Below are 24,148 nucleotides of genomic sequence, written 5' to 3' on the forward strand. Positions count from 1 at the left end.
CACTCCTTGTTATTTATTTATTTATTTATTTATTTATTTATTCATTTAAATGTTGATTTAGTTTTGAGAGAGAGAGGGAATCTTGAGGCAGGCTCCAGGCTCCGAGCTGTCAGCACAGAGCCCAGTGTGGTGCTCGGACTCACGAGCACGAGATCACGAGCTGAGCCAACATTAGACGCTTCACCGACTGAACCACCAGGCGCCCCACTGCTCGTTTTTTTGAATAAAGTTTTATTGGAATGCAGCCGTACCCATTTGTTTGCGTCTCGTCTGTGGCGCTTTCCCACCAAAGCAGCAGAGTTGAGTCGAAGAGGTTGGCTCTCTGGGCCTTTCATGCTCAGTTTCCCAGTCCTGTTCTGGGCTCTTGAGCCTTCTCTGGCTTCCCCATGGAAAATAAAGACCGCCCCCCGCCCGCCGTATCTCACGCCCCCTGCAGGCAGGGCAGTGGATGTGTATCTGCAGAGTTACTGGCGAGATTTTCAGGGAAGGGGTGGGGAGCAGTTGATGGCTGTCTGTGCTTAGGGTCAAAGGTGAGGCCAGGGGTCAGGGCCTTACCTGGGGCCTCCGTGGAGGCAGGTGAGGCCGTGGGCCTGCGCCCTTAGGCTTACATCCTCCGCCCCAACAGGTTGCTGTCCACCATCACAGAGCCCCCCTCCAGGGGCTCTTGTGATCCCCCTGTAGCTGAGGAGGCCTCATCCCCCCCGCTGGTCAGCGAGGAGAGCGAGATGGACAGGGCCGACCACGGGGGCATCAAGAAGGTTTGCTTCAAGGTGTCTGAGGAAGATCAGGAGGACTCAGGCCATGACACCATGAGCTACCGCGACTCCTACAGGTGGGGACAGCCGTGGGCATCGTGGGGGGACCGCGTGGGGTGTGATGTGCACTGATCCGTGGGAAGTCGGAATCGGCGGGACATTGGCCAGGAAGCGGTGGGAGAGGGCACGGTTCTCACCCGTTCGGTTCTGGGGGGGGCCATCCCTGACACCCCTTTTGGCTCTCCTCCCCGAGGCCAGCGTCTCAGGGCCTGGCCCCCCGGGGTCTCCGTCCACCTGTTCTGCCTCCGTTCTGCTCTGCGCTTGTTGACAAAATGTGGGCAAAGAAAACGTCAAAGTCTGCGGTGTGTTTTAAAACTCAACGTGAGACATATGGTTTCTGCAATAAACACCGTTTATTTTTACTTGATCCAAGGAGGGAGATACTAGTTGTTTTTTTTTTTTTCCCCCCTCCTAACTCTGAGAGAATCCGAATGGTTTTTCTACTGGTGAAGTTACTTATAACCAGATCAGCGAAGTCCTAATTAGAGGGTTAATTAAGTAAGACTGCAAACTTAGTTTCCTATCATAAGCCGTACAGCGGGAAAATGGAATTTCTTACCTCGTGCGAATGAGCACTGTGGTCTCCAGTGAAAGGTTGTGTAACGATTGGCCGTTGCGAGGAAAGTGGAATCTTAGAGGTGCTTCAGAAGACACAGAACCGGTGGGATTTCCCCAGAAAACCCTTCGCCTCCGTCCTCGTTCATATTCTTTCCGTCTCCAGGGATCCACTGGTTGTGTTTCTGCCTAACTGGGCACTTTGTGTCCCTGGAGCCTCATGTCCGTTGTCCAGGATTTTCATTCTTACGTTTTTGGGTCCTCTGGTTTGTTCCTTTAGTTGTCAAACAGGTGAAGGAAAGAATTCAGGACTGTGGTTTTTTCATTTCCCGGTATCTTCTGAGCTCCTGGGATTCTCTCCGCCCTCGCGAGGTTGTAGCCGGGCTGGGGAGGGGACGTGGAGCTGCGTGGGCCAGGTGTGGCACCTGCAGGGGTGTCCAGGGACAAGGCTGTCCCACGGGAGGAGTGACAGACGTGGCATACAGATGGACACGATTCCCCGTCCTCCTGCTGTTGCTATGTTTTTGTGCTGGGGCCTACACGTGTTTCCCCACCGTCAGACACGGAAAACCCACCAGAACGGTCTTCCCCCGGCTCTGGCACCGGTGGTCGAGGGGCCCAGGGTTTTGTTTACACTCTGGCAAGTGGGTTCGGGGAGCTGGGACCAGAAGGTGTGGTCTGGAGGGTGACTCCGCCCTTCCTCTCTGCTCCTCTGCAGTGAATGTAACAGCAACCGGGACTCTGTCCTGTCCTACACCAGCGTGAGAAGTAACAGCTCCTACCTGGGCAGTGACGAGATGGGGTCTGGTGAGTGCAGTGCTCCAGGGGAGCGATCTCTCCGCCGGGATTTTGTTTCGTTTTATTTTATTAGATTTCATATTATTTTGCATAGCGTGGTAGTGTATTTCCTTCCGTTCCCTTAGCCAGCGTCTGTTTATTGAGCACCTATTGGGTTCTGGGACATCCACAGTGAATGGAAAGACAAAGACCCTAGTGCCCCTGGAGCAGACGTTCTCCATGAATGTCACAGACACAGAACGCATGAAGCATTCATGATGCAGTGACAGATTATGATGGCCGCTCTGAGGTCACTCAAGTAGGGGGACCTGATGGTCTCCATAGAAATGACACATGCTCAAACCAACCTTTCAAATGACCCACAAAAGTTCATCAAAAGAAGTTCATGGAAGTAAGTTAGAGGCACCCCCCCCCCCGCCCCCCAGAAGTGACCATCAATGGTATTTGGAGATCATCAGTGAGCACGTATTTCTTCACACATGGACAGGTGGATGGATGGCCGGATGGACACACACACATAAATAATAGTTTATAGGTTAGATGAGACTGTACTCAGAGCTTTTGCTGAAAGACTGAAGGTCGTTTTTATTTTAGTTCATCTTAGCCCTCACGATTTTTATTTTGTGAACAGGTCACACACCCATCTGGTTCCTGTTTCAGAAGGCACCAGAGGGTGGGTGATGACAAGGCTCTCTCCCGTCCTTGTCACCCGGCCCCTGGTTCCCAGTCTCCCACTGTCCCTGCTGTCTTCTGTGCTCTTCCAGAGCTGGTCTATGCACAAAAGTTTAATTTTAATTACACTTCAGCTTAACAGAAGAAGAAAGAAAAGAAGCTCAAGTAAATTTGACGATATTGCTGAACTTGAGATAAATGTTTCATCACATGAGATGTTTAGCCGCAGAAAGTGTCCCTGGGGAGGTTTTAGGCGGGAGCTTGCATGTGGCAGCTGGTTTAACTGAAGCAGCCGGGGGATGAATCTGGGGACTTGGGATCCACTTCCTTTGGTCTGGCCCCCTGTCTCCTTCTCTGCAGAACAGAATAACAGCAGTGGCTTGTTGCCGTTGTGTGATACTGATACTTGAGTTGCTATTGTCTGTTTTGCAGATGAAGAAACTGAGGCTCAGAGAGGTCAAGTGAGTTGCCCAGTGCCACACAGCCAGGATCTGAGTCTATCAGACTCCAAACCCGCCTTGGGTTTTGGAGCTCTGCTGCTATACCGCCTTCTTGGGAAAGCGGTTGGAAAGGTGTGGATGGGGCGGGAATGGTTGACGGCCACGGCTTCTTCCTTCTTCCAGGAGACGAGCTGCCCTGTGACATGCGGATCCCGTCAGACAAGCAGGACAAGCTTCACGGTTGTCTGGAGCATCTCTTTAACCAGGTAGGACCTTTGTCCCACCCCTGGCCTGACCTTGGGTTCCTCCCATCACCCCTAGTGAGGACAGATAAGCCAGGAGCTGGGGCAGGGGCCAGACTGACCCGGAACTTCCTGCCTCCCAGGTGGACTCCATCCACACACTCCTCAAGGGGCCAGTCATGAGCAGAGCTTTTGAAGAGACCAAGCATTTCCCCATGGACCACAGCCTGCAAGGTGAGCAGAGAGGAGCCCCTGGGCTGGGAAGGGTGTCTGGCACCGAACAGGGAGACCACGTGCTGCGGGGGCGGGACACCTGGGTCAGAGTCCCCGCTTCGTCCCTCTCCTGCCCCCTGGCTCTGAACCTTCAGCAGGCTCAGCCCCTGGGCCACATCCACCACAGCCTGCTTTGTTTTTGTGAGCTGCGCATGACTTTTTGTTTTGTTTTTAACGAAGAGTTGTAAAAATAAAGACAGAGACTGTGTGTAACAGAGGCCGTATGCCTCGCAAAGCCTGAAACGGTTCCTTTCTGGCTCTTGGCAGAAAAAGTTTGCGGACCCCTGGGCTGGTCCCTGAGCCTCTCTGGGCCTCCACCTGCCCATTCGTAACATGAGAGGAAGGACTGGTGCAGTTTGCCATGCTTCACGCACCCAGTCCCCACCTGCATCATCTTAGACCGTGCTCACAGATCCTACCTACACGTTCACAAGTTTAAACACCATACTGTCTTTATTATTATTGACATGCATTTTTTGGAAAAGTATTTCCCTTTTATTTATTTTTTAAAATGTTTGTTTATTTTTGAGACCGAGAGTGTGCAGGGGAGGGACAGACGGGGGGAGAGAATCGCAAGCAGGATCCGTGCTGTCGGCACAGAGCCCGGTGTGGGTTCGAACTCACGAACCCTGAGATCATGACCTGAGCCGGAATCATGAGTCGGGTGCTTAACCTACTGAGCCACCCAGGCATCCCAAGTATTTCCCTTTTAAAAATTTAATTTTGGGGGCACCTGGGTGGCTCAGTCAGTTAAGCGTCCGACTTCGGCTCAGGTCATGATCTCACAGTCCATGAGTTCGAGCCCCGCGTCGGGCTCTGTGCTGACAGCTCAGAGCCTGGAGCCTGCTTCGGATTCCGTGTCTCCCTCTCTCTCTGCCCCTCCCCTGCTCATGCCCTGTCTCTCTCTGTCTCAAAAATAAATAAAAACATTAAAAAAAAATTTTTTTTAATTTAATTTTTAAGGAACTTACCTAAACTCTATGTGTGGAAAACCAGTATAACATGCCATAAAGTAGTGATTACCATAATGCTAAACCCAATGGAAGCACCAACCAAAAATGTGATTAAACTGTCATTAGTCACTGAGGCCTGCCCACAGCTCTTTGTTCTTCCGTGAGAGGGGTCGGTGAGTTGAAGGAGTGGTGAGGATTTACCAGCACCAAATTGGCAGTTTATTCTTGAAACGATTGAGAGAAAAGGACTCGACATTTATGTCCTCACATCAGCCTCTCCTCCTGTTTACTCACCTACCCATCCATCTCTGTACCTACTTACCCACTCGTCTATATACCCACCCACCCACTGTCCATTCGTTTGTCTAGCCAGCCAGCCACTCATCTACATGTCCGCTCCCCTACTCACCATCCATCCATCCATCCATCCATCCATCCATCCATGCGTCCACTAGCTAATTCCCAAGAACCAGCTTGTGCCAGACCTTGCGTTGGATGCTCGAGACCCTGAGATGAATGTGACAGTGCCCCTGACCTGAAGGAGCTCCTGGTTGAGTGCAGGACATAGGAAAAGAAGCAGACGTTGCTCCTAAGTAAGAGTAGGAAGCGGTGAGGCAGTGCCCTAGCTCCCCTGCCCCTCCTTCTGCCTCATGATCACCTCTCCCAGGGGATGAGCCTCAAAAAGCAGAAATGTCACATTGAGAGAAACCACTAAGATCTCAAGAAATCTGAGACTTCATAGCAGGGAAGAGGCCAAGGGACAGAGGCCCGGCCTTTGAATAGCCCTGCTGGGGCCGGGTTCAAATCCCATCTCTGTCGTTACCCAGCTGTGGGACTCCAGGCAAGTCAGTCTGTGAGGGCTTCCCTCTCTCTGTATGGAAAAGGGTAGACCAGGTTATAACTCGTGTGCCAGCTCGACTGGCTGTGGCTGCAAGGAGCCTGTACCTGAGAATTGTTCTGTGTCTATGTCCAGGCTTGGGAGAAAAGGATGCAGTGATCGATTTGTAATGTCTGTATTGGATTGGTGACAGCTGTGAGGAGCTGCAGGCTCAGATGAGCAGGAAGAAGTGCTGAGGTGGATTAGTGATGTCTGCCACGAGTGCAGCACTCACTATGAATCGTAGCACACTCACCATGGATTTGCCTTCCGTGGACCAGTTAATTCCCAAGGGTCCTGCCGGCATCCTTGACTTAGGATTCTGAGCTTTGGAATCTGGTGACGGGACGGAGGCCTTTGTGCCATCGTTCTTCAATGCTACCTCTGTCCCTTTCGTGCCCCAGAGTTCAAACAGAAAGAAGAGTGTACAATTCGCGGCCGGAGCTTGATCCAGATCAGCATCCAGGAGGACCCCTGGAACCTCCCCAACTCCATCAAGACCCTGGTGGACAACATTCAGAGATATGTGGAAGGTTGGTTGGGTGGGGAAAGTTGTTTTGTGGCCTTCAGTTGTGAACGTGGTGAACGCAGAAAGGTCAGGAGTGAGTCGGTCTCCGTGTCCCATGTCTGTCCATGCCCAGGGGAACGAGAAGAGTGGGTGCCCCTTTCTCGGCTGAGTATCCTGGCACTGGGCCTCGTGCGCACTTGACCCGGGAGCTGCGGGTCCTGGGTGCCCCAGGCTTCCTTGCACAGTTAGGAGGCCGAGAAGGCTGAACTGGTTTTCTTCTCGGCCTCCAAAAGCGTGGCTTCCTTTTATTTGTTATTGAGGTCACAAGCTAGGGGCCCACAGGTAGGTTTAGATGCTACAGCGTTAAAAAATGTGAATTTACTGCCAGCATTCATAATCTGAGATCTCACATGAAAGTCTAGAATTCCCTCTTGCACCATCAGAAGATCTGGCAGTCAAGGCCTGCAGTCCCACAGTCACGCACGGCTAGAGATGAGGGGCGCAGGGGGTCATTCACCACACTCCCTGCGGCCTGGTGTCTGCCTCACGCGTCGGACCTCACCTCTCTGGCCCTCGGCAGCGTTTCAGCCTGGGCCTCCTGGATTGGAGGGACCCCAGGACGGCGGGAGGTGTTAGGCCTCAGGGCCACCACCCCCAGGAACAGCAGCCTCTGAGTTGGAAGTTGGCGTTGGCCCCGAGCTGGCCTGTTTTCCCAACTGTAATCGGTTAGCAGCGTGGACACTGGAGCGGGATGGCCGAATCCCAGCTCTCCACTCGGGGCTCTGTGGTCTCGGCACAGTCTTAGACTTCTCTGTGCCTCAGTGCCTTCACATGTAAAATGGGCTCATGGTGCCTCCTCCCTCACGTGTTGTCTTGAGAATTAAGTGTCACTACAGATAAGGTGCACGGTGAGTCCCCAGGGGATGAATGTCTCTGTGGCTGCTGCTGTTCTCACCACACCAGCCAGGTGCCCTGGGCCTCTCCAGGACAGAAAGTACCTTTCTTCTTCTTCTTTTTTTTTTTTTTAACGTTTTTATTTACTTATTTTGAGAGAGACAGAGACCTCATGAGTGGGGGAGGGGCAGAGCGAGAGGGGGAGAGAGAGAGAATCCCAAGCAGGCTCTGAGCTGCTAGTGTAGACGTGGGACTTGAACTCACAAAACTGTGAGATCGTGACCTGAGCCGAAACCGAGTCGGACGCTTCACTGACTGAGCCACCCGGGTGCCCCAGGACAGAAGGGATCTTAAGAGGCCAACTCTGAAGGCCTTTCTGGTTTTTCTTGTAAGCCCCCTCTGGGCCTGAGAGCCTCTTTCTGAAGGAAAGAGAGGATGACGTTATTTCTGTCTCTGGAAGGCCTGAGCTTTGTCCGGGCACGTGCAGGGCCCTAAATGTGCCTAAGTGGCCAAGGAGGCACCTGTGTGTAGGCACACATGTGAGTTGTGTGCCCATGTGCGTGTCCCAGGCTCCTGGGCTGGGCCCACAAGTTGGAGGGGCTGGTTTCGGCCTCTTTCTGGTGGGCACGTGTAGACAGGTGCAGCTGCCGGTTGGGGTTCCGTCCCCTGGGTGTCTGGGGTTTCTGGAATCCATTCGACACAAGCTTCTTTAGCACCCAGGGCTTTACCGCAGAGAGTCCGAGCACCGGGGCTGTGGGGAGGGCCCTTCTGCCGACTCCTCTCAGCCCGTCCTTGCTCTGCCCTCTCCTTCCAGATGGGAAAAACCAGCTGCTCCTGGCCTTGCTGAAGTGCACAGGTGAGGGCTTTGGAGGGGCGACGTCTGCGTGTCCGGGAGAGGCCGTCCTGGCAGGAGTGATCTTGCCCTTGGCGCAGGGAGGCCTCTTCTGCCGGCCCGTGTTGGCTTTCCCATGGTCGTCAGGGCCTGCACGGGGGAAAAGCAACTTCGTGGCCCCTAGCGCCTCTCAGAACCACGGAGACCTCACGTCTTCTTGCGCCCAGGCGACAAGCCTCAGGGCCCTGGAGCCGGGAGCCCTGTCTCTGGCCATATCCCGGGCCTGGATGGATCTGGATGAGGACATGGGATGGAGGGTGATGAGTAGGGAGGCTCCTTGTCCGTAGCGCCCTCAGCCCCAGCCTGGGAGTCCCTACCCGGCAGACAGTGGGGAGGAGGAGGGGGCTGGTTGGGGGGGCGGACCGGTTGGAGGTGTTCTCTGTCCCTCCCTTCTTTCCAGAAAGTCTCAGCCAAAGGGCAGCTACAATGGGGTCTAGGTAAAAATTGGTCACTGAAACCCAGTTGGCAGAAGCCAGTGATCAAAAAGGGTCTTTTCCAGAAGTTTGGGATCCCGCACAACTGGTTGATCAAAACTGGCCAGTTCTGCCAACCATGTCCAGAGCGGGGGCAGGGTGGGGGGCGGGGGGAAGGAAGAAGGCGTTCTGCTCAGAAACAGAGAACATGCTCAACTGCCTTTCTTGAAACATGGCTCTTGGTGGCAATGCTTGGTGTCACTGTCGTTCTCAGGGCAGAGAAATCCCCAACACGCGGGGTAAGGGTTTTGGGAAAGCCTTAAGAAAAAGTTGTGTTTTTTTTTTTTTTTTTGAAGAGACAGGTGGATGGATCATTGAGCTAATTGAGTTTTTTGGCCAGTTGGCCTGCTCTTCAGAGAACTGGGTTCTGTGACGTTGGCGTTTTTTGCCGGGATTAATTAACTTCTGGCAGGCTGGGCCCCGAGGGGGGCGCTGGCGGGGGGGTCGGTTCTGGGCCCCCGGGCCTTGGGACGGGAGCCTGCTGATGGCCCGGGAGCGCCCAGCCCAGCGGGGCCCCTGCCCTGCCCTCTCCCCAGACACGGATTTGCAGCTGCGCAGGGACGCCGTCTTCTGCCAGGCCCTGGTGGCCGCCGTGTGCACCTTCTCTGAGCAGCTGCTGGCGGCCCTCAGCTACCGCTACAACAACAACGGCGAGTACGAGGAGAGCAGCCGGGACGCCAGCCGCAAGTGGCTGGAGCAGGTGGCGGCCACCGGAGTCCTGCTGCACTGCCAGTCCCTGCTGTCGCCGGCTGCCGTGGTGAGTGAGGGGGGCGAGGCGGCGCCTTCCGGAACTTGGTACAGGAGAGCTCTCGCTTGCTGCCCCGGGCTCTCGCGCACCTCGCCGTGCGTTCGGCACTCATTGGGCCCCTACTGTGTGCCACCGTTACGGGCGCTGGGCATCCAGCAGCGAACAAAACCGTGCCCTTGTAGTCGAGAATCTTAAATCCTGGTGGGGGAGGGGCAGACGTAACTAAGTGAGATGAACGATAGGGACCAGTGGTCCTCAATTAACCAGGGCAAGTGTACCTCCTGGGAGACACTTGGTGACGTCTGGAGGTATTTTAGGTTGTCAGAACTGAGGGAAGAGGTGGGTACTTCCGGCGTCCGGGCTTGGGGATGATGCTAAACCTTCTACAGTGCTTAGGATGCCCCTCCCCAACAGATAACCTGGCCCTAAATGTCAGCAGCGCCACCTCTGCGTGTGATGATAAAGGCTAAGGAGAAAAACACGGAAGGGGGCAGGAAGGTGGCCAGTGAAGCCCTCACTGACAAAGTGACCTCTGACTAAGAATCGAAGGAGGCGGGGGAGTGAGCCATGAGGATATGGGGAGGAAGCTTCCAGGCAGCGAAGAACAGGAGGTGCAAAGGCCCTGAGGCAAGAGCTTGCGTGCAGTGTCTGAGGAACAGGGTGCCCAGTATGGCTGGAGCAGAGGGAACCGGGGGAGGGTGGGGGAGGGGGGTCCTGAGAATTAACTGCGACAGACTGTGCAGGGTCTTCCAGGCTGTGGTAGGGGCTTTGGCTGTTCCTGGGTGGCTGTGAGCCCCGGGAGGGTTTTGAGCAGAGGACGGACCCGGGTCTGACGTCTACGCTTAATGAATCGCCCATGCTGCTGGGTGGGGATGAGACTATGGAAGGGCAAGAATGGAAACGGGGAGGTCGGAGAGCCTGCTTTTGGAACAGTCGGGTGAGATCTCCTGGTGCAGACAGCATCTCCTTTAATCCTTGCGGTAGCCCTGAGGTGGGGCCTTTACCATCCGCATCTCAAGGATGAGAACGCCGAGGTCCAGGGAGTCAGGTTTGAACTCTGGGAGTCTGACTCTGAGCCCGGTTAACCCCTAGGGCACCCTGCTTTCTTTGCATCTTCCCTTTTGTCCCTGACTCCCCTGTCTGTCCACTGCCAGGGCTCGGAATCAGCCCCAAGGAGGCAGAGCCAAGTTCTCAGCCTTTGGGGGTGCCGGTGTCCGGAGTTGACACCCCCAGCAATGCGGCCCGCAGTGGCACTTGCTCTGTGCTGTTTGCTTCTCCTCGCCATGTGCCCTCGGCTGAGCTCCCCACCCCCTCCCCCCCCCACCTCTGCAGCTCTGAGCCCAGCTCTGGGCATTGTCCCAGGCTGGGCTGGAAAGTGTGGCCAAGGCGCGCCCTCTGCTGGCCAGTGTTGCATGCAAATGTCTGCCTGGCCTGAGATCTACTCACATTTGGTTCCCGAAAGCACCCCTGGCGGGACCGAAAGGCAGCTGGGACAGCCAGCCCTCACTTTCCTCTTCTCAGATGAGGACATGGGGCCCAGTGCATTAATTCATCAGTCACCATGATGTGCCAGGCTCTGGGCTGGGTACTGCGGGTCTGAAGCTAACTGAAGGGAGATGGAAAGGAGGAGAGTTCTACAGAAGTTGTGGAAGCGACTGGGTTTCTTTGGGTTCAGGGGTCAGAGCCAGCTTCTCTAGGGAGGGGATGTTTGAGCCGAGACCTGGGTACCGAGACAGTGGTGGGCTGGGTGGTCTGAGGAAGTGTTCTGGGCAGAGGGAACAGCATGTGCCAAGGCTCTGAGCAGGCTGGGTATGGTTTGGGAGATCAGGCTGGCCACGTCTGTAGGGCTTGGGACTATTCGGGGAGTAGAGAGAGGGTTCAGAGGCTCTCCCCGCCTCTCCAGGTTATCCATGCCCTGTGCTGGGGGGCGAGGGTGGCAGAAGGAGACCTGCAAAGAGGTTGGTGTTGTCCTTGTACTGGGGGCATTGGGGGGGTGGGGGGCGGTGGGTGGGCCAGCAGAGTGTTCTGGTGGCTGAGCTGGTGGGGGCTTGGTGATCTGTGTAGGGTGAGGGGAGAGAGATGTTGAGAAGTCCTTAAAGGTTGGGGGCTTGGTCCCCTGGGCCAATGCTGGTGTGCTTCGCCAAAGTGGGCCTGTTGGAGGAAGGTGGGCAGGAAAATGGGGACTTTTGTTGGGCGTGTTACGCTTGAAATGGCTAAGATGGATCGGTGCACATTAGAACGTAGATGGGTTCTGACCACGGGAGGTACAGGATAAGCCTAGAGCAAACGCAATTTCACGTCCAGCCCTGGACAGCCCAGCGCAGGACCCTGTGCCTGGTAGGCACGCAGCCTGGTGTGTTGACTAGAGTTGAATCACAGAATCTCGAAGTGAAATCTCAGGATAGGGGTGGCATCTGAGACCCCTCCACCCTGTCTCCCTTCTACAGAAGGAGGAACGGACCATGCTGGAGGACATCTGGGTGACCCTGTCAGAGCTGGACAATGTCACCTTTTCCTTTAAACAGATGGATGAGAACTACGTGGCCAGTGAGTGATTCATAACGTCCCTACTATGAGAGTTGGGGTTCTGGGATGGAGGTGACTGCTCTGGGGCCACCCTGCTACCAGGGCAGCTGCCCAAGGTTAAACCGGATCTGGACTTTCAAACCTCTTGCTCCCAACATGAGTCCCAAAGCCGAACCTTGGGGCATGTATGGAAAGAGGGGTTTCGTTTTGTATAAACCCAGTCATCTCCAACAGTTCTCGGAATAACAGCCAATACCCAATTCTTATTAAAATTCTGCCCTAGAGATACTTCTTTGGAGTGAAGACTTCTTAAGATTTCGTAAGGGTTTATACCATAATTTTTTCCCTGACTTTCTCCCTCCCTCCTTCCCACCTACTCTTTCACCTGCACATCCATCCATCCATCCATCCACCCATCCATCCATCCATCCATCCATCCATCCATCCATCCATCCAATCCATTCACCCATTTATCTGTTTACCCATCCATCAATTCAATTTATCCATCTGTCCATCCATATCCACCCATCCATCCATCCCATCCCCCCATCCATCAATCCTATCCATCCATCCTTCCATCCATCCCATCCACCACCCATCCGTGGATCCATCCATTCACCCATCGATGAATCCATGCATCCATCCACCCAATCCATCCATTCACCCATATCCATCCATCCATCCCATCCTCCCATCTGTCTGTCCACTCACACACCCAACCAGCCAGCCAGCCCATCCATCCACCCATTCATCCAATCCATCCATCCATCTACCCAATCCACCCATCTACCCACCCACCCATCCATCTATTTGTCCACACACCCATCCATCCATCCATCCATCCATCCATCCATCCATCCATCCATGAATCAATTTCCACCTCCTTGGGGCTGATGTCATCCTGTTCAAAATGCACAGACCGGAGTCTAGATGGACAGCAAGTGTCTTCTGAGGTACCAACTGGAATTGACTGGCAGTGGCTGCCTGTCCACAGGCAGAGTTGGGCTCAGGGGCAACTGTTGACTGGTTAGTGATTTTTGCAGGATGGGGTGTGAATGCCATAATTTTGCCACTCCTGCCATAAACTCTTCCTTATGGGTGTAAATAAGATGCAGGTCCTGTTCGAGGGTAGGTCTTGCCAGGTAGAGGCCCTGGGCTCCCAGGTCAGGGGTACAAGGAGTGCGGTGAAGCTCCGGGGGCCTGGCCGCTCCCCAGGGGGGCAGAACCCGCGCCAGGTCTAAGAACGAAGCGGTGGAAACCAGGACCTGCGGAAGGAGGCAGAAAGAGGCTCCTCTCCTGTGTGCGGGAGGGCGGGGCTGTCCGAGGCCAGCGCTGGAGGGAGGGCAGGGAGGGCTGACCAGTGCTCTAGGGCCGGCAGGCAGGGAGGTCCCAGGATGCCTCCCTGAAGGTGGGAGCCAGGAGATTCCGAGGCTACTCCGTGGAGGTGGTAAGAGTGGGGACGTGCAGGGACGCCATTCTGCCCGGCGAAAGTAGAGCGGGGCTCCCCCCAGGCCCAGGGAGTGAGCCGCCCTGTCCCACTGTGCCCTCCCACAGACACCAACGTCTTCCACCACATCGAGGGCAGCCGGCAGGCGCTGAAGGTCGTCTTCTTCCTCGACAGCTACCATTTCTCCAAGCTGCCCTCCCGCTTGGAGGGCGGAGGCAGCCTGAGGCTGCACACCGTGCTGTTCACGAAGGGTGAGTTGTGGGGTGCCGGGTGGGGCCCGGCGGGGGGAGCCGAGGCCTCTGAGCACGCCGGGACCCGGCCACCTGCTCTTCTGCTTTTTCCTTCATAGCTCTGGAGAATGTGGAGGGGCCACCCCCTCCAGGCAGCCAGGCTGTGGAAGATTTGCAGCAGGAGATCAACGCCCAGTCCCTGGAGAAGGTTCAGCAGTATTACCGTAAGCTCAGGTAGGTATCTGCCTGGGCTGCGTGCTGGGGACAGGAGTCTGGGCACTGCCGTGGCAGGGCAGGCATTAGCACGTAAGGCACCGGGCGGGTCCCCAGTGTGGGAGCGCACAAAACACCCTTTCTTAAGCACCTGCTGTCTGCTAGGCCCTCTGTGTACACGGGCTGTGCAGATTCTCCCAGAAGTCACAGGAGGCCACTCTAGCCACTTCACAGATGAGGAGACTGAGGCCCCGAGAGCATACCCAGCTTGCTCAAGGTTGCACTGGTAGACAGTGGCTGAGCTGAGCTTTGAACTGGGTCTGTTTCCCTTCAAAGCAGATTCTTCCAATTGAGAGGAGCTGTGTATTCCGTTCTGTGTGGGGTGGGAGTTGGAACAGGGGTCCTGGCCTTCTTGAGTCTGGGAGGAAGGAGGGTGAGCCCCAGGGCCTTGGTCCTGCTCAAAAGAAACCCCCAGAGAGAAGAGGAGAGCAGGGGCCACATCTGCCAGAAGGAAGCTTCCGGCCCAGGGAGGCAGCTCTCACCACCACCCCTCCGGCCCGGCTCCTTCCTAATTCTGCCTCACCTTCTTCCCCTGTGGAGAAGGTAGATTGAAAATCAGGAGATCGGGATTTACTGTCTCGGGGCCCAGCTTCACCATCTGGAGATGGGAGAGTGACGCTTTCGTTTGCTTGTTCAGGGAAAACATCCAGCTGTATTATTACAACTGGTGTCTCTTTGGATTGGTCAATGCCATCAGTCCGTCTTGTGCCGTTTGTTGAATATATATATATATATATATATATATTTTGTAATGTTTATTTTTGAGAGAGAGAGAAAGAGTGCGTGTGCAAGCACAGGAGGGACAGAGAGAGAGGGAGACACAGAATCTGAAGCAGGCTCTAGGCTCCGAGCTGTCAGCACAGAGCCTGACTCGGGACTCAAACCCACTTAACTGTGAGATCATGACCTGAGCCCAAGTTGGACACGCCAACGACTGAGCCACCCAGGCGCCCCCATTTGTTGAATATTTGAAACATTGCCTCCAAGAGCATTCCCATATCCATCCCTTCCTTTATTCAGCACGTGTTAATCGAGAGCTTTTGTGGGCCAGGCTCTGTTCTGGATGCCTCCTCAGGAGACAGCAGTGGCCAAACAAATCCTGTTCTTCACGGAGCACAGATTCTAGAGCAGCAGTTGCCCTGCGTTGTCAATAAAGTTTTATTAGCACACAGCCGCGTTCCTTTGCATCTGTACTGTCCGTGGCTGCTTCTGGGCTACAGCAGCAGATCTGAGCAGCATCTTGATGGAGACAGTCTGGTCCACACAGCCTGAAACACTTACTGTTCTGACCCATCACAGAAAAAACTTGGCTGAGCCCTGTTTCTAGAGGGCGAGAGGGGCAATATACCAGTAAACGAAGAGCACTGTAATGTGCTAAGTGATGAGAAGTGCTCAGAGGAGAGACTCAGTAGGACAAGGGGATAGACGGTAGGGAGGCAGGGTGCTGATTGTGACAGCAGGCAGGGAGAGGTGGCATTTGAGGAGTGCCTGTCGGGGGGCGGGGGGGCGGAGTATGCAGGAGGCCCCTGTTGTCCCCACCCCCCACTGCTGGAGGAGCAGGTGGCCGGACGGCGAGAACCGTGCAAGGCGCTCCCAGTGTGAGTCTTTGGGGGAACAGAGGGGCAGCGGCCGCAGTAGGGTAGGGGCCCCGCCCTCACCGCCACCCCCATCTTTCTCTCTCAGGGCATTTTACCTGGAACGGTCTAACCTGCCTACGGATGCCAGCACGACGGCGGTGAAGATAGACCAGGTGTGCCCCCCTTCCCTCACCCTGCTGCGGAGCTTGGGCCGGGCTGCGGGCTGCTGTCAGGGTCAAGGTGCAGCAGATGGGGCCCGGGGTCCCAGCCCAGCACGAATCCTGGCAGAGAAGCCCCTGAGGCCTCTGTAGTCCCCCCTCCAGGGATATCCCTCCCGGGAGAACTCCTTCCCTGTTCTAGGAGTTCCAGCTTCCTCCCCACCCACCTCGGAATTCCTTAGATGTTTCTCCCCCTGCTGGCATGGGTGCACCTGTGCCTGTCTTCTCTCCCTTGTTTACCCAAGCATGTCTCTGCAGCAGCCGCCCCCACCAGATGTGGCCGTGTGGTGGTCTTTTTGTTTGATTGAAATTTGTTGCCAGCATTTAAAATTTTTTTTTAATGTTTATTTATTTTTGAGACAGAGAGAGAGAGAGAGAGAGAGACAGAGCATGAGCAGGGGAGGGGCAGAGAGACAGGGAGACACAGAATCTGAGGCAGGCTCCAGGCTCTCTGAGCTGTCAGCCCAGAGCCCAACACGGGGCTTGAACCCACGAACCGTGAGATCATGACCTGAGCTGAAGTCGGACGCTTAACCGATTGAGCCACCCAGGCGCCCCTATTGCCAGCACTTCAAAATCAAAAGCTTTCCAGTGAAATGGAGGCTTCTAGCTTTTCTTGAGAAATGGAGAGATCTGGCTGTGTGCGGCCCACATTCCCACGTGTCACAGTTGCCCTTCCGAGGGCGTGTGCTCCAGGCCTTCTGCCCACGTCCCAGGCGCAGGCAGACCTCGAATTTGACGGCACTTTTGGGGTACTGGCCTCGGGACTGGAGGCTGGGGGCTCCCGGAGAAGTTGGTGGGCACGGCCCTCTGGGAGTTCGTGGTCTGGCTGGCAGAATATTAAGATGACACAGAGAGAACTGGCAAACCACCATTTTGTGCCTGCGCAGGTGATGGAGGGAAGGTCCTTCCCAGGAAGGCTCTGTTGGGAGAGGACAGGAGAGGGCACTTCTTTCCGGCTTAGTTAGGGGCACACTGGGGCAGGTGGAAAGAATTAGGTAGGAAGGCTAGGCTGGAAATGTAGTGTAAACACTGAATACCAGCTTGCGGGGCAATGGGGAGCCACAGATGGTCCTTGAGCAGGAGTCATGGAAGGTTAAACGGGCTGTAACCCCTGGAGAGGTGAGCCGGGAGGACAGCTCCAATAACAGAGCCGGGCAAGAGGGAAATGATGGGGAGCAAGGCTGGTGGGGGCCTCCTCTCAATGCCCTGGGGTGTGTGTGTGTGTGTGTGTGTGTGTGTGTGTGTGTGTGTGTGCCTCACAGCTGATACGCCCCATCAATGCCCTGGATGAGCTCTGCCGCCTCATGAAGTCCTTCGTCCACCCTAAACCTGGTGCCAGTGGGAGCCTGGGCGCTGGCCTCATCCCCATCTCCTCGGAGCTCTGCTACCGCCTGGGCGCTTGCCAGATCGCCATGTGTGGCACAGGCATGCAGAGGTGAGCTGCTGTGACCCTGGAGTTGGGGGGCCGGGGGTGGGGGTGGGTGCTGGACGGGCTTCCGGGAGCGAGGAGGCAGGCGGCCGGGGGGCTGAATCCTGGTTCTGTTCCTGCCTGTTGGGCCCAGCCACAGCCTTGGCCCTCCCTCTCAGCCTCAGTCTGGGCAGCGGGACTGCAGGGCTGCGTGGTCCTAGGTGCCCTGCTCTGGTTCTCTGTGCTCGGTGTGAATGAGCACCTGTGCAGGGTGGTTCTGCCTGACCATCCGTTCGCCATTAACGCGCTGGTCTTCGCTGGGGCGGAGCTGGCCTCCGTGCCTCGTGGACACTCCCCCACTTTCTGCCCGTTGTCCCTGCTCCTTGTCCCCAGGGGTGGGAGTCACCTTCTCTGAGACACTCCCTGACCTCCCAGTTTAAAACCGCACCCTCTGCCCCCCCACCCCCCTTCCCCTCCTCCTCCCCTCAGCAGCCCCACCACCATCCCACACGCTGGGAGCTTGGCTTATGTGCCAGTTTACGCCCAGTCACCCCCCCCCAGTGTCGGCCGGCTCTGTGAGGGCAGGAACTTGTCTCGCTTCTCTGCCCTAGCCTGGCACTGAGCAGCACCTGGCACACAGCAGGTGCTCAATAAATGCTCGTCGCGAGTGCTTGCTGTGTACTGGGCAGCACCGTTGTCAATGGATTAACTCATTTCCTCTTTGTAGCAAGCTGGTGTGATATGGCCTCTTCCAGGGGTTCTCAGTCGAGGGCGGTTTTGCCCCCCAGGGGACACCTGGCACCGTGTCCCGATGCGAGGAGGGCACTGTTGGCGTCTAGTGGTCAGAGGCAGGACAGCCCCCCACGTCCCCCGGTCCGAAGGTCAATAGTACCTCGATACTGGTCTGCCCCTGTCTCGCGGTTGAGGAAGCCGGTCTGGAGAAGGCAGCTTACCTGCTGAAGGCCACAGAGTGATTATGTGGCTGAGCTTTGAGTGCAGGGGGTCTGGCTGCAGTGCCCACGTTCTAGACTTGTTCAGAACAGACGTGAGAGATGAACGGATACGTCCTGTCGACAAGTTGGGAGGCCAAGCGATTAAGGGAATCACTTCAGTTGTTTCCCCCAACAAGTGTTTATTCACCAAGGTCCTCTTCTGAGCTGGCCGTTGGGAGTGTCAGAGAACAAAACAGGCGAAAGGAAGCTGACGCCTTAGTAAAGCAGGAAAACGCCTACTGTGTGCGGGAGTGCTGGCTGTCGGGGGGAAAGACGGGCGGGTGTTGGGGGGGTGGATGGGGGAGGGGACGGGGGGGGTTGGGGGGGCCTCTCAGGGAGAAGACGCCTGAGGAGGAAGGAGCAAGTCCAGCAGTTTTCTGGGGGCACGTGGGGCAGTTCTCAGGGCAAGAGAGCAGGGCATGAGGCCTGCCCGGCAGCGACGGCCCCTCCCGCCCCTCCCCTGCAGGAGCACCCTGAGTGTCTCCCTGGAGCAGGCGGCCATCTTGGCACGGAGCCACGGGCTGTTGCCCAAGTGCATCATGCAGGCCACAGACATCATGCGGAAGCAGGTGAGGTGGCCCCACCCTCCAGGGACTCTCGGGGTCTCGTGGGCTGAGGGCATGGTGGCATGAAGGGCCCCAGACCTGGACCTTCTCCCCATCTGGCGGGGCCCCGGATCTCAGCTTCTGGGGCCTCCCGTTACTCCCCTTACCCCACCCCACCTGCACCCACACACTTCCTCCCTGAACTCTGTGTCGAGGCAGGTCCCAAGCCTCCTTCTTTCTTCCCAGGGACCCAGGGTGGAGATTCTGGCCAAAAACCTCCGAGTCAAGGATCAGATGCCCCAGGGTGCACCACGGTGAGTGGCTGCTCCCCCCAAACCCTCTGGGAGGCCAGGACCGGGCTTGGCCGAACTCCTGGCCTCACCCCGGGAAGCCCCCATGGTGTTCATGCGGGGCCCCACTGCTCGTTTATGGGGACGCACTTTGGGGGGGTGACAAATACCACTGCAGGCAGCGTTCTTATTTCTTTACCAAACAACAACCTTGTGAGCATTCTCTCCAGCCGGCAGCTGGGGGAACTGAGGCACAGAGAGGTTAAGTCTCTCGTCCGAGGTCATACAGCTAGCAAATGGCGGAGCTGGGACCCTGCGCCCTGGCAGCGGAGGCCTAGGGGCCGAGCTCCTGACCACCGTGCTGCCTTGCCTCTCTGTCCTGCCTGGGTCACCACAGCGGCCTCCGGTCCGGTCCCCCTGCCATCATTCTCCCCACAGCAGATCTGACCCACGAGTGGCCTCCCTCTTACTTGAGGGTGAAGCCCAGGCCCTTGGCGGTGCAGACACGAAGGAACCCGGGGGGCCGCCCGCGTGGTGCCGCAGAGGGTCCCCCCATCTGTGAAAAAACTCCCAAGGGCGGAGCGCTGTGGCTAGTTTGCCACCACCAGCGTGGGAAAGCTCCCGCCGTGTGCACGGACGCGCACACACGTATCCTCACCCCCAAACACACGTGTGCAGACGCGTCTGTGTCTGCAAACTCGTTGCCGGTCCGGAGGGGGCCAGACAGCGGGGGGGGGGGGGGGGAGCACGAGCAGCGTGGAGGGTTTTCACCCCGCATCTTTTTATACCCGTCGAGCTGTGTTCCTTGGGCGCGGATTACGTGCTCAAAAAGAATGGGCGGCCGGGCCATTGCTCATGGGGCTCCTCACCCGTCTCCGCCAGGCTTTACCGCCTCTGCCAGCCTCCGGTGGACGGAGACCTCTGAACGTGCAGACAGGTGCCGGGTGCTCGGCTGCGTCCCCCCCGGAGCTGGGCTTTGGGAAGCCACAGGGGGCCGCGCCGGCCTTCTGCAGAGCCGGCTGCGACGCTCCTTCCTGCTCCAGGATCCGTCAGCCTGCGTCTTCACCTCCTGTGTGGACAAGCGGAGCCCCCCGCTCTCCGATGAGCCGGCCGGTCGGCCCTGGGCCGGCACATTCTCCACGCTTGTGCCCGAAGCCCGAGGGGGGTGCCGGGGACCCACGGAGCTCACTGACGGGTGCAGCCAGGACCTGGGCTCCTGCCCACAAGTCCCCGGGACACGGAGGGGGGGATGTCACGGGTGCTGTAGCTGGAGGCCTGCGCACCCAGCTCCCTCAGGATGGTTCAACCTGCACTTTTGAAACCCCCTGGTTTCCTTCTAAGTCCACATTCCAGGCGGGCACACGGTGTCTCCTCCTCCTCCTCACCTTAGCTGCCAGTTCACCCCTAACCCTGTACTAACCTGCTCGGTGGACTGGGAGAAGCCGGGCCTCTGCCAGGAAAGACAGAGGGACAGGGCACACCACCTGTCACCAAGAGGATACTCCAGAGCCACACCAGCTTCTGACATCACCGCCATTGGAACTCGAGCCACCAGTCCTGGGCGCGAGATTTGCTCCGACTGTATTTATATGGCGTGAACTCTCTATGGTTTGTTTTGGGGTTTTTATGTTGTTGGTGTCGTCAAGGTTTTTTTTTTTTCTGGGTTGTGTAATTATATATTTGACATTTTAAATCTCAAAGAAAGGTATATTGTCTAACAGGGGACCAACATAAGGTAGTGTTGATGACTTTTCCCACTTCTACTAAAAGAGAAAACTAAATTATTGAAAATCCAACAAATGTCAGTATTTCATCTTTTTTAATATTAGGGTCTTAAGGTATCACTCACAGGTGTTGGCTAGGATCCCTTCCCCCCCCTCCCCCCCCCCCCCACCTCAATTCTCCAGCAGCCGGTCAATATTAGCTTGAATTACTCTGCTCTCTTTCGGCCTGGCTGTGAGGGTTTGAGAGGCAGGTGGACCAGGGCTGGGGGTGGGAGGGGGTTGAAGCACCCACTTGAGATGCTGTCCCGCACAGGTGTCTGTCCTGCAGGTAGGAGGGCCCCTGGGAAACGCTGGGTGGTGGCTTCTGTAACTTATTATTATTATTATTTTTTGATGTTAGCTCAGAGCAGGGCACTTGGGATTTCTCAGCCAGCCAGAGAGACAGGAAGTCACCCTGCCCGCCTCCTGGGCACAGGGACCCACACTGGGACCTCCTCAGCAGTTTGTCCCCTCTAGCTTGTGTGTGCCAGCAGGGAGAAACCCCAGCCGAGGTAGAAGGGAGGGGATATCTATTCTCCACCCTTGTGTGGTGGGTGAGATCAGGTCTGGGTTGCCCACTGCCCCTGAGACTTGAAGCCCCACCAGCATCTTGGCCCCCTGGGCCTCCAGGGACCACCCTCCATCACTTGCCACTGTGGCCGAGATGGCAAGACGTGGGCTTGTTGCTGGACCCAGGTGGCAGGGACACAAATGAAGACCGGCTTTAGCCCCCTGGTGGGAAATGGAGAGGGGCCCCTGAGGGCAAGGGCGTTGTGCACTGGTTTACTTTAAAATGTACAGATCTTCTCATTAAAGTCATGATAGATTTTTTTATTATTATTAAAAGTCAGTTTATAATACAAAGATCTTGATCTGTGGAGGGTTCCTTTGGGGCTGACTCTGGTGGTGAGGGGCAGGGCGGGGTGGCCAGCGTCGCGGGCGGAATGAGCTCGTGCTTTGAAGACCATACTGGGGACGGTTCCCATCGATCCTGTCGGAGTCCTTGAGCCAGAGACTCCCCCCCCCCCCCCCCCACGCAACAGTGACGTTACCCCCTGAACCCATTTCCTCCTCTAACACGGGGACAATACATGTTTTCTCTTGCAGGGGAAGAGTGGTGAGGGCTACCCAAGAGTGCATAGTAGGTCTGTGCCTCAGCCGTGCCGGGGCAATAGGGGTTTTTATATTGAGTTCACCTTTATTTTCCATTCCGAGCTCCATTTCGCTGCGATGGTGGAAAATGTGGCAATTTTCCCAGGCATTCCTTGCCTTCTCTGTGTCATGTCAGGGTTCCCGCGAGGGATGCTACCGAGCTGCCCTCTGCTGCAGCCTGCGAGGCCCATTGCGGTCTCAGATCTGGGATCTGGGATCTGGGATCTGGGATCTGGGATCTGGGATCTGGGGTGGGGTCGGAGGTCCACGCAACACAGAGGCTGGTTCTCGGCCAATCGGGATCCAGGCTGCCGCAAACGGGCCAATCAGAATAGATGCCAGCACAGACTCTGCGCATGCACACGTGGACCTGTCTGGGTCTCGGGCTGTGACTGGTTCATGGCACCTGCTCGTGCCCTGCCCATCCTTATGAAGCTTCCTGGCTCCCGTCTGCCCATCCAGAGAAATCTCAACCCCTGGGCCGGATTTGAGCTGCAGACCTGTTTCCCAGGCTTGTCCTATGCCTGCCTCCCTCTCCCTCCCTCCCTCCCTCCCTCCCTCCCTCCCTCCTTTCTTCCTTCCCTTCCCCTCTGCTCCTTCTTATGGTTCCCTCTTCCCTCCTTACTGCCTTTTCCTCCTTTCCCACACTTTGGAAAACACTGACATCTATGAAAGGCTCCCTTAAGGTACCCTCCCTGAAGCCAGCTGCCCTTGCGAACCCCCTGAACCACGATGCCCACACCCAGTTCTGTCATTTCAGACCAGCGTGCCTTCTCTTTTAGCGTCTACTCCTTCCAAGCTAACCCGTTTCAGAGCTTATGCTCTCAAGGCCCAGACTGGGTCTTTCCCAGAGAGAGATCCCTGTGTCTTTCAATGACAGGTTTCAAAAGACTCCATACTGTAATAGTTGGGAATGAATCCCGATAGGATTTTAGGCACAGCGACGGACTGATTATTTGGAATTATTTGAGGCCAGTGTTTAGATCCAGCGAAAAACCCTTTGAGGGGAGAGCTGTTGCCTCCGTCTATATTTGGGGTCAACGAGGAGGATTTAATGGCTTCCTTCAGGCAGGCGCTTTGTATAGGAAGCAGCCAATTTCTGCCTGTTCTGCACCCTGGGTACCAGGAATGAGAAAAGGGAATTGTCAGGTAGTGATAGGCAGAGGCAGCTTTGGTTTGGAGCTGAGAGGTAGGGTCTCTGTGGCCTTAACCAAGTCCCATCCAGCTTTGTCTGCAAACTGGGGGGGGAGGGGGGGTGTAAAGCCCAGGACCTGCTTTGGTCTCAGGAAGGCCTTTTTTTTCACAGCACAAAATGGAAGGAATAGGTGCAAGGGGGCATTTTATAGGGGCTGAAACTTGGAAACAGGTGTGGGTTTTGGTTTTGTTTTCCCAGACATGATGTTTTCATAATTTTGAACAAGACCTTCCAGAAGTGGCAGATTTCACTTCCAAATTCTGTGGGTTTTTTTGTTCCTTTTGAAAATTGAGACGTTCTGGTCCCACTGGCCCACATTTCTGCCATGCCACGTGTCAGCTGTGGCTGAGGAGGGCCACCTCCTTCGGGCAAGACGCCAGCTCTCTCGTCCCTCGCAGCCCCACCTGACCCGGCACATTCCTTTACCTGACCTCCTTGGCTCCGGGCAGGACTTGCTGCCTCTTAACTGTCGGATCCTCAGCTCTGGAGTCACCACGGCGATGTCGGCTGAAGGAGGACCTGGTGACTGGGGTTGCTGGGCTGGTCGATGGCACATCAAGGGGCGGGCAAAACCCTGCAGCTGATCAATCTCTTGAACCTCCCAGCTGGACTTCCAGAATCTCTCTGGAAGTTTCTTCCAACTGTCCAATGGAGCCCAGATATGGCTCCTTGATGTGGATGGTGTCAGGGGCCAGCCACTCAGGAAGCCAAAGGTGGGATGGGGTGTGTTGGCCACTTTATGGTTTTATCTAAATGTAACTGCTTAGGTGTTTGCCATCCTCCTTTCCCGCCAGTAGGAGCACCTTGAGAACAGGAGCCATATCCCCTCCTGTCTGCTGTGTGCCCAGTGTCCAGCCCAGTGCTGGGCATCGGTGAACCATGGCGAAAATAAAAGAAGGATCATGACTATCCGAGCCGAGAACCACGTGCCTATGACCGCATGCTCTGCGCCTGGCTTTGTTCTGGGGCTGGGCTGGATTGTGGAGGGCCATGAGGATCTGGGCTGAGACCTTTGAAGTCGGATACCCTCACCTGCCCCCCGGACCTGGAAGCGTTCTGGACTTGCTGAGTGCCGTCTCCTGAGAGGTCACCGCCTCTCTTGGGACCTCAGTTTCCTTCTCTGAGAAATGGAGAGGTTTACCCACCTGGCTGTGTTGTTGACCAGGAGAACCAACAGGGTCCAGGGTTGCCAAATTTAACATCCAGGGGATGAATGTGGTGCTCCGTCCTTCCAGCAGGTGGCGCCAGAGACTGTGTAGTGACGGGAGGTTCCGGTTCACCTGGGCTCTTGTCCTGGCAGGTCCTGCCTACCAGCTTCCAGCCCAAATGCTGGCTGTTGGGTGCCCACATTTGGGAGAGAGGCAGCCTTGAGGCCCGGGCTGGGACTGT

The 24,148-nt window shown here is 56.2% G+C and overlaps 1 protein-coding gene and 1 long non-coding RNA gene across 2 annotated transcripts in view; one reads left to right on the top strand and one right to left on the bottom strand.

Moving 5' to 3' along the window:
* PREX1 (phosphatidylinositol-3,4,5-trisphosphate dependent Rac exchange factor 1) overlaps nucleotides 1-20,449 on the top strand; it is a 184,921-nt gene extending 164,472 nt beyond the window's left edge. The window contains exons 26-40 of the mRNA XM_019458211.2: nucleotides 626-832; nucleotides 2,089-2,177; nucleotides 3,464-3,546; nucleotides 3,666-3,756; nucleotides 6,030-6,158; nucleotides 7,842-7,883; nucleotides 8,929-9,149; nucleotides 11,588-11,687; nucleotides 13,221-13,364; nucleotides 13,463-13,577; nucleotides 15,300-15,366; nucleotides 16,677-16,849; nucleotides 18,281-18,383; nucleotides 18,606-18,673; nucleotides 19,532-20,449. Coding sequence (XP_019313756.2) covers nucleotides 626-832; nucleotides 2,089-2,177; nucleotides 3,464-3,546; nucleotides 3,666-3,756; nucleotides 6,030-6,158; nucleotides 7,842-7,883; nucleotides 8,929-9,149; nucleotides 11,588-11,687; nucleotides 13,221-13,364; nucleotides 13,463-13,577; nucleotides 15,300-15,366; nucleotides 16,677-16,849; nucleotides 18,281-18,383; nucleotides 18,606-18,673; nucleotides 19,532-19,574 — 1,675 coding nt within the window. The 3' untranslated portion in view covers nucleotides 19,575-20,449. The remainder of the gene's footprint in view (nucleotides 1-625; nucleotides 833-2,088; nucleotides 2,178-3,463; nucleotides 3,547-3,665; nucleotides 3,757-6,029; nucleotides 6,159-7,841; nucleotides 7,884-8,928; nucleotides 9,150-11,587; nucleotides 11,688-13,220; nucleotides 13,365-13,462; nucleotides 13,578-15,299; nucleotides 15,367-16,676; nucleotides 16,850-18,280; nucleotides 18,384-18,605; nucleotides 18,674-19,531) is intronic.
* A 779-nt stretch (nucleotides 20,450-21,228) lies between these two features.
* On the bottom strand, nucleotides 21,229-21,706 carry LOC109272311 (uncharacterized). Its single transcript, XR_002082401.2, has 2 exons — nucleotides 21,609-21,706; nucleotides 21,229-21,414 (listed from the first exon to the last, which is right to left on the bottom strand). It is a non-coding gene; the product is annotated as an uncharacterized LOC109272311 (long non-coding RNA).
* Between the last annotated feature and the right edge of the window lie 2,442 nt (nucleotides 21,707-24,148).

The sequence above is a fragment of the Panthera pardus genome, unplaced genomic scaffold (assembly GCF_024362965.1).
Source record: "Panthera pardus isolate Hobbes unplaced genomic scaffold, ASM2436296v1 HiC_scaffold_25, whole genome shotgun sequence".
Lineage (NCBI taxonomy): Eukaryota > Metazoa > Chordata > Mammalia > Carnivora > Felidae > Panthera > Panthera pardus.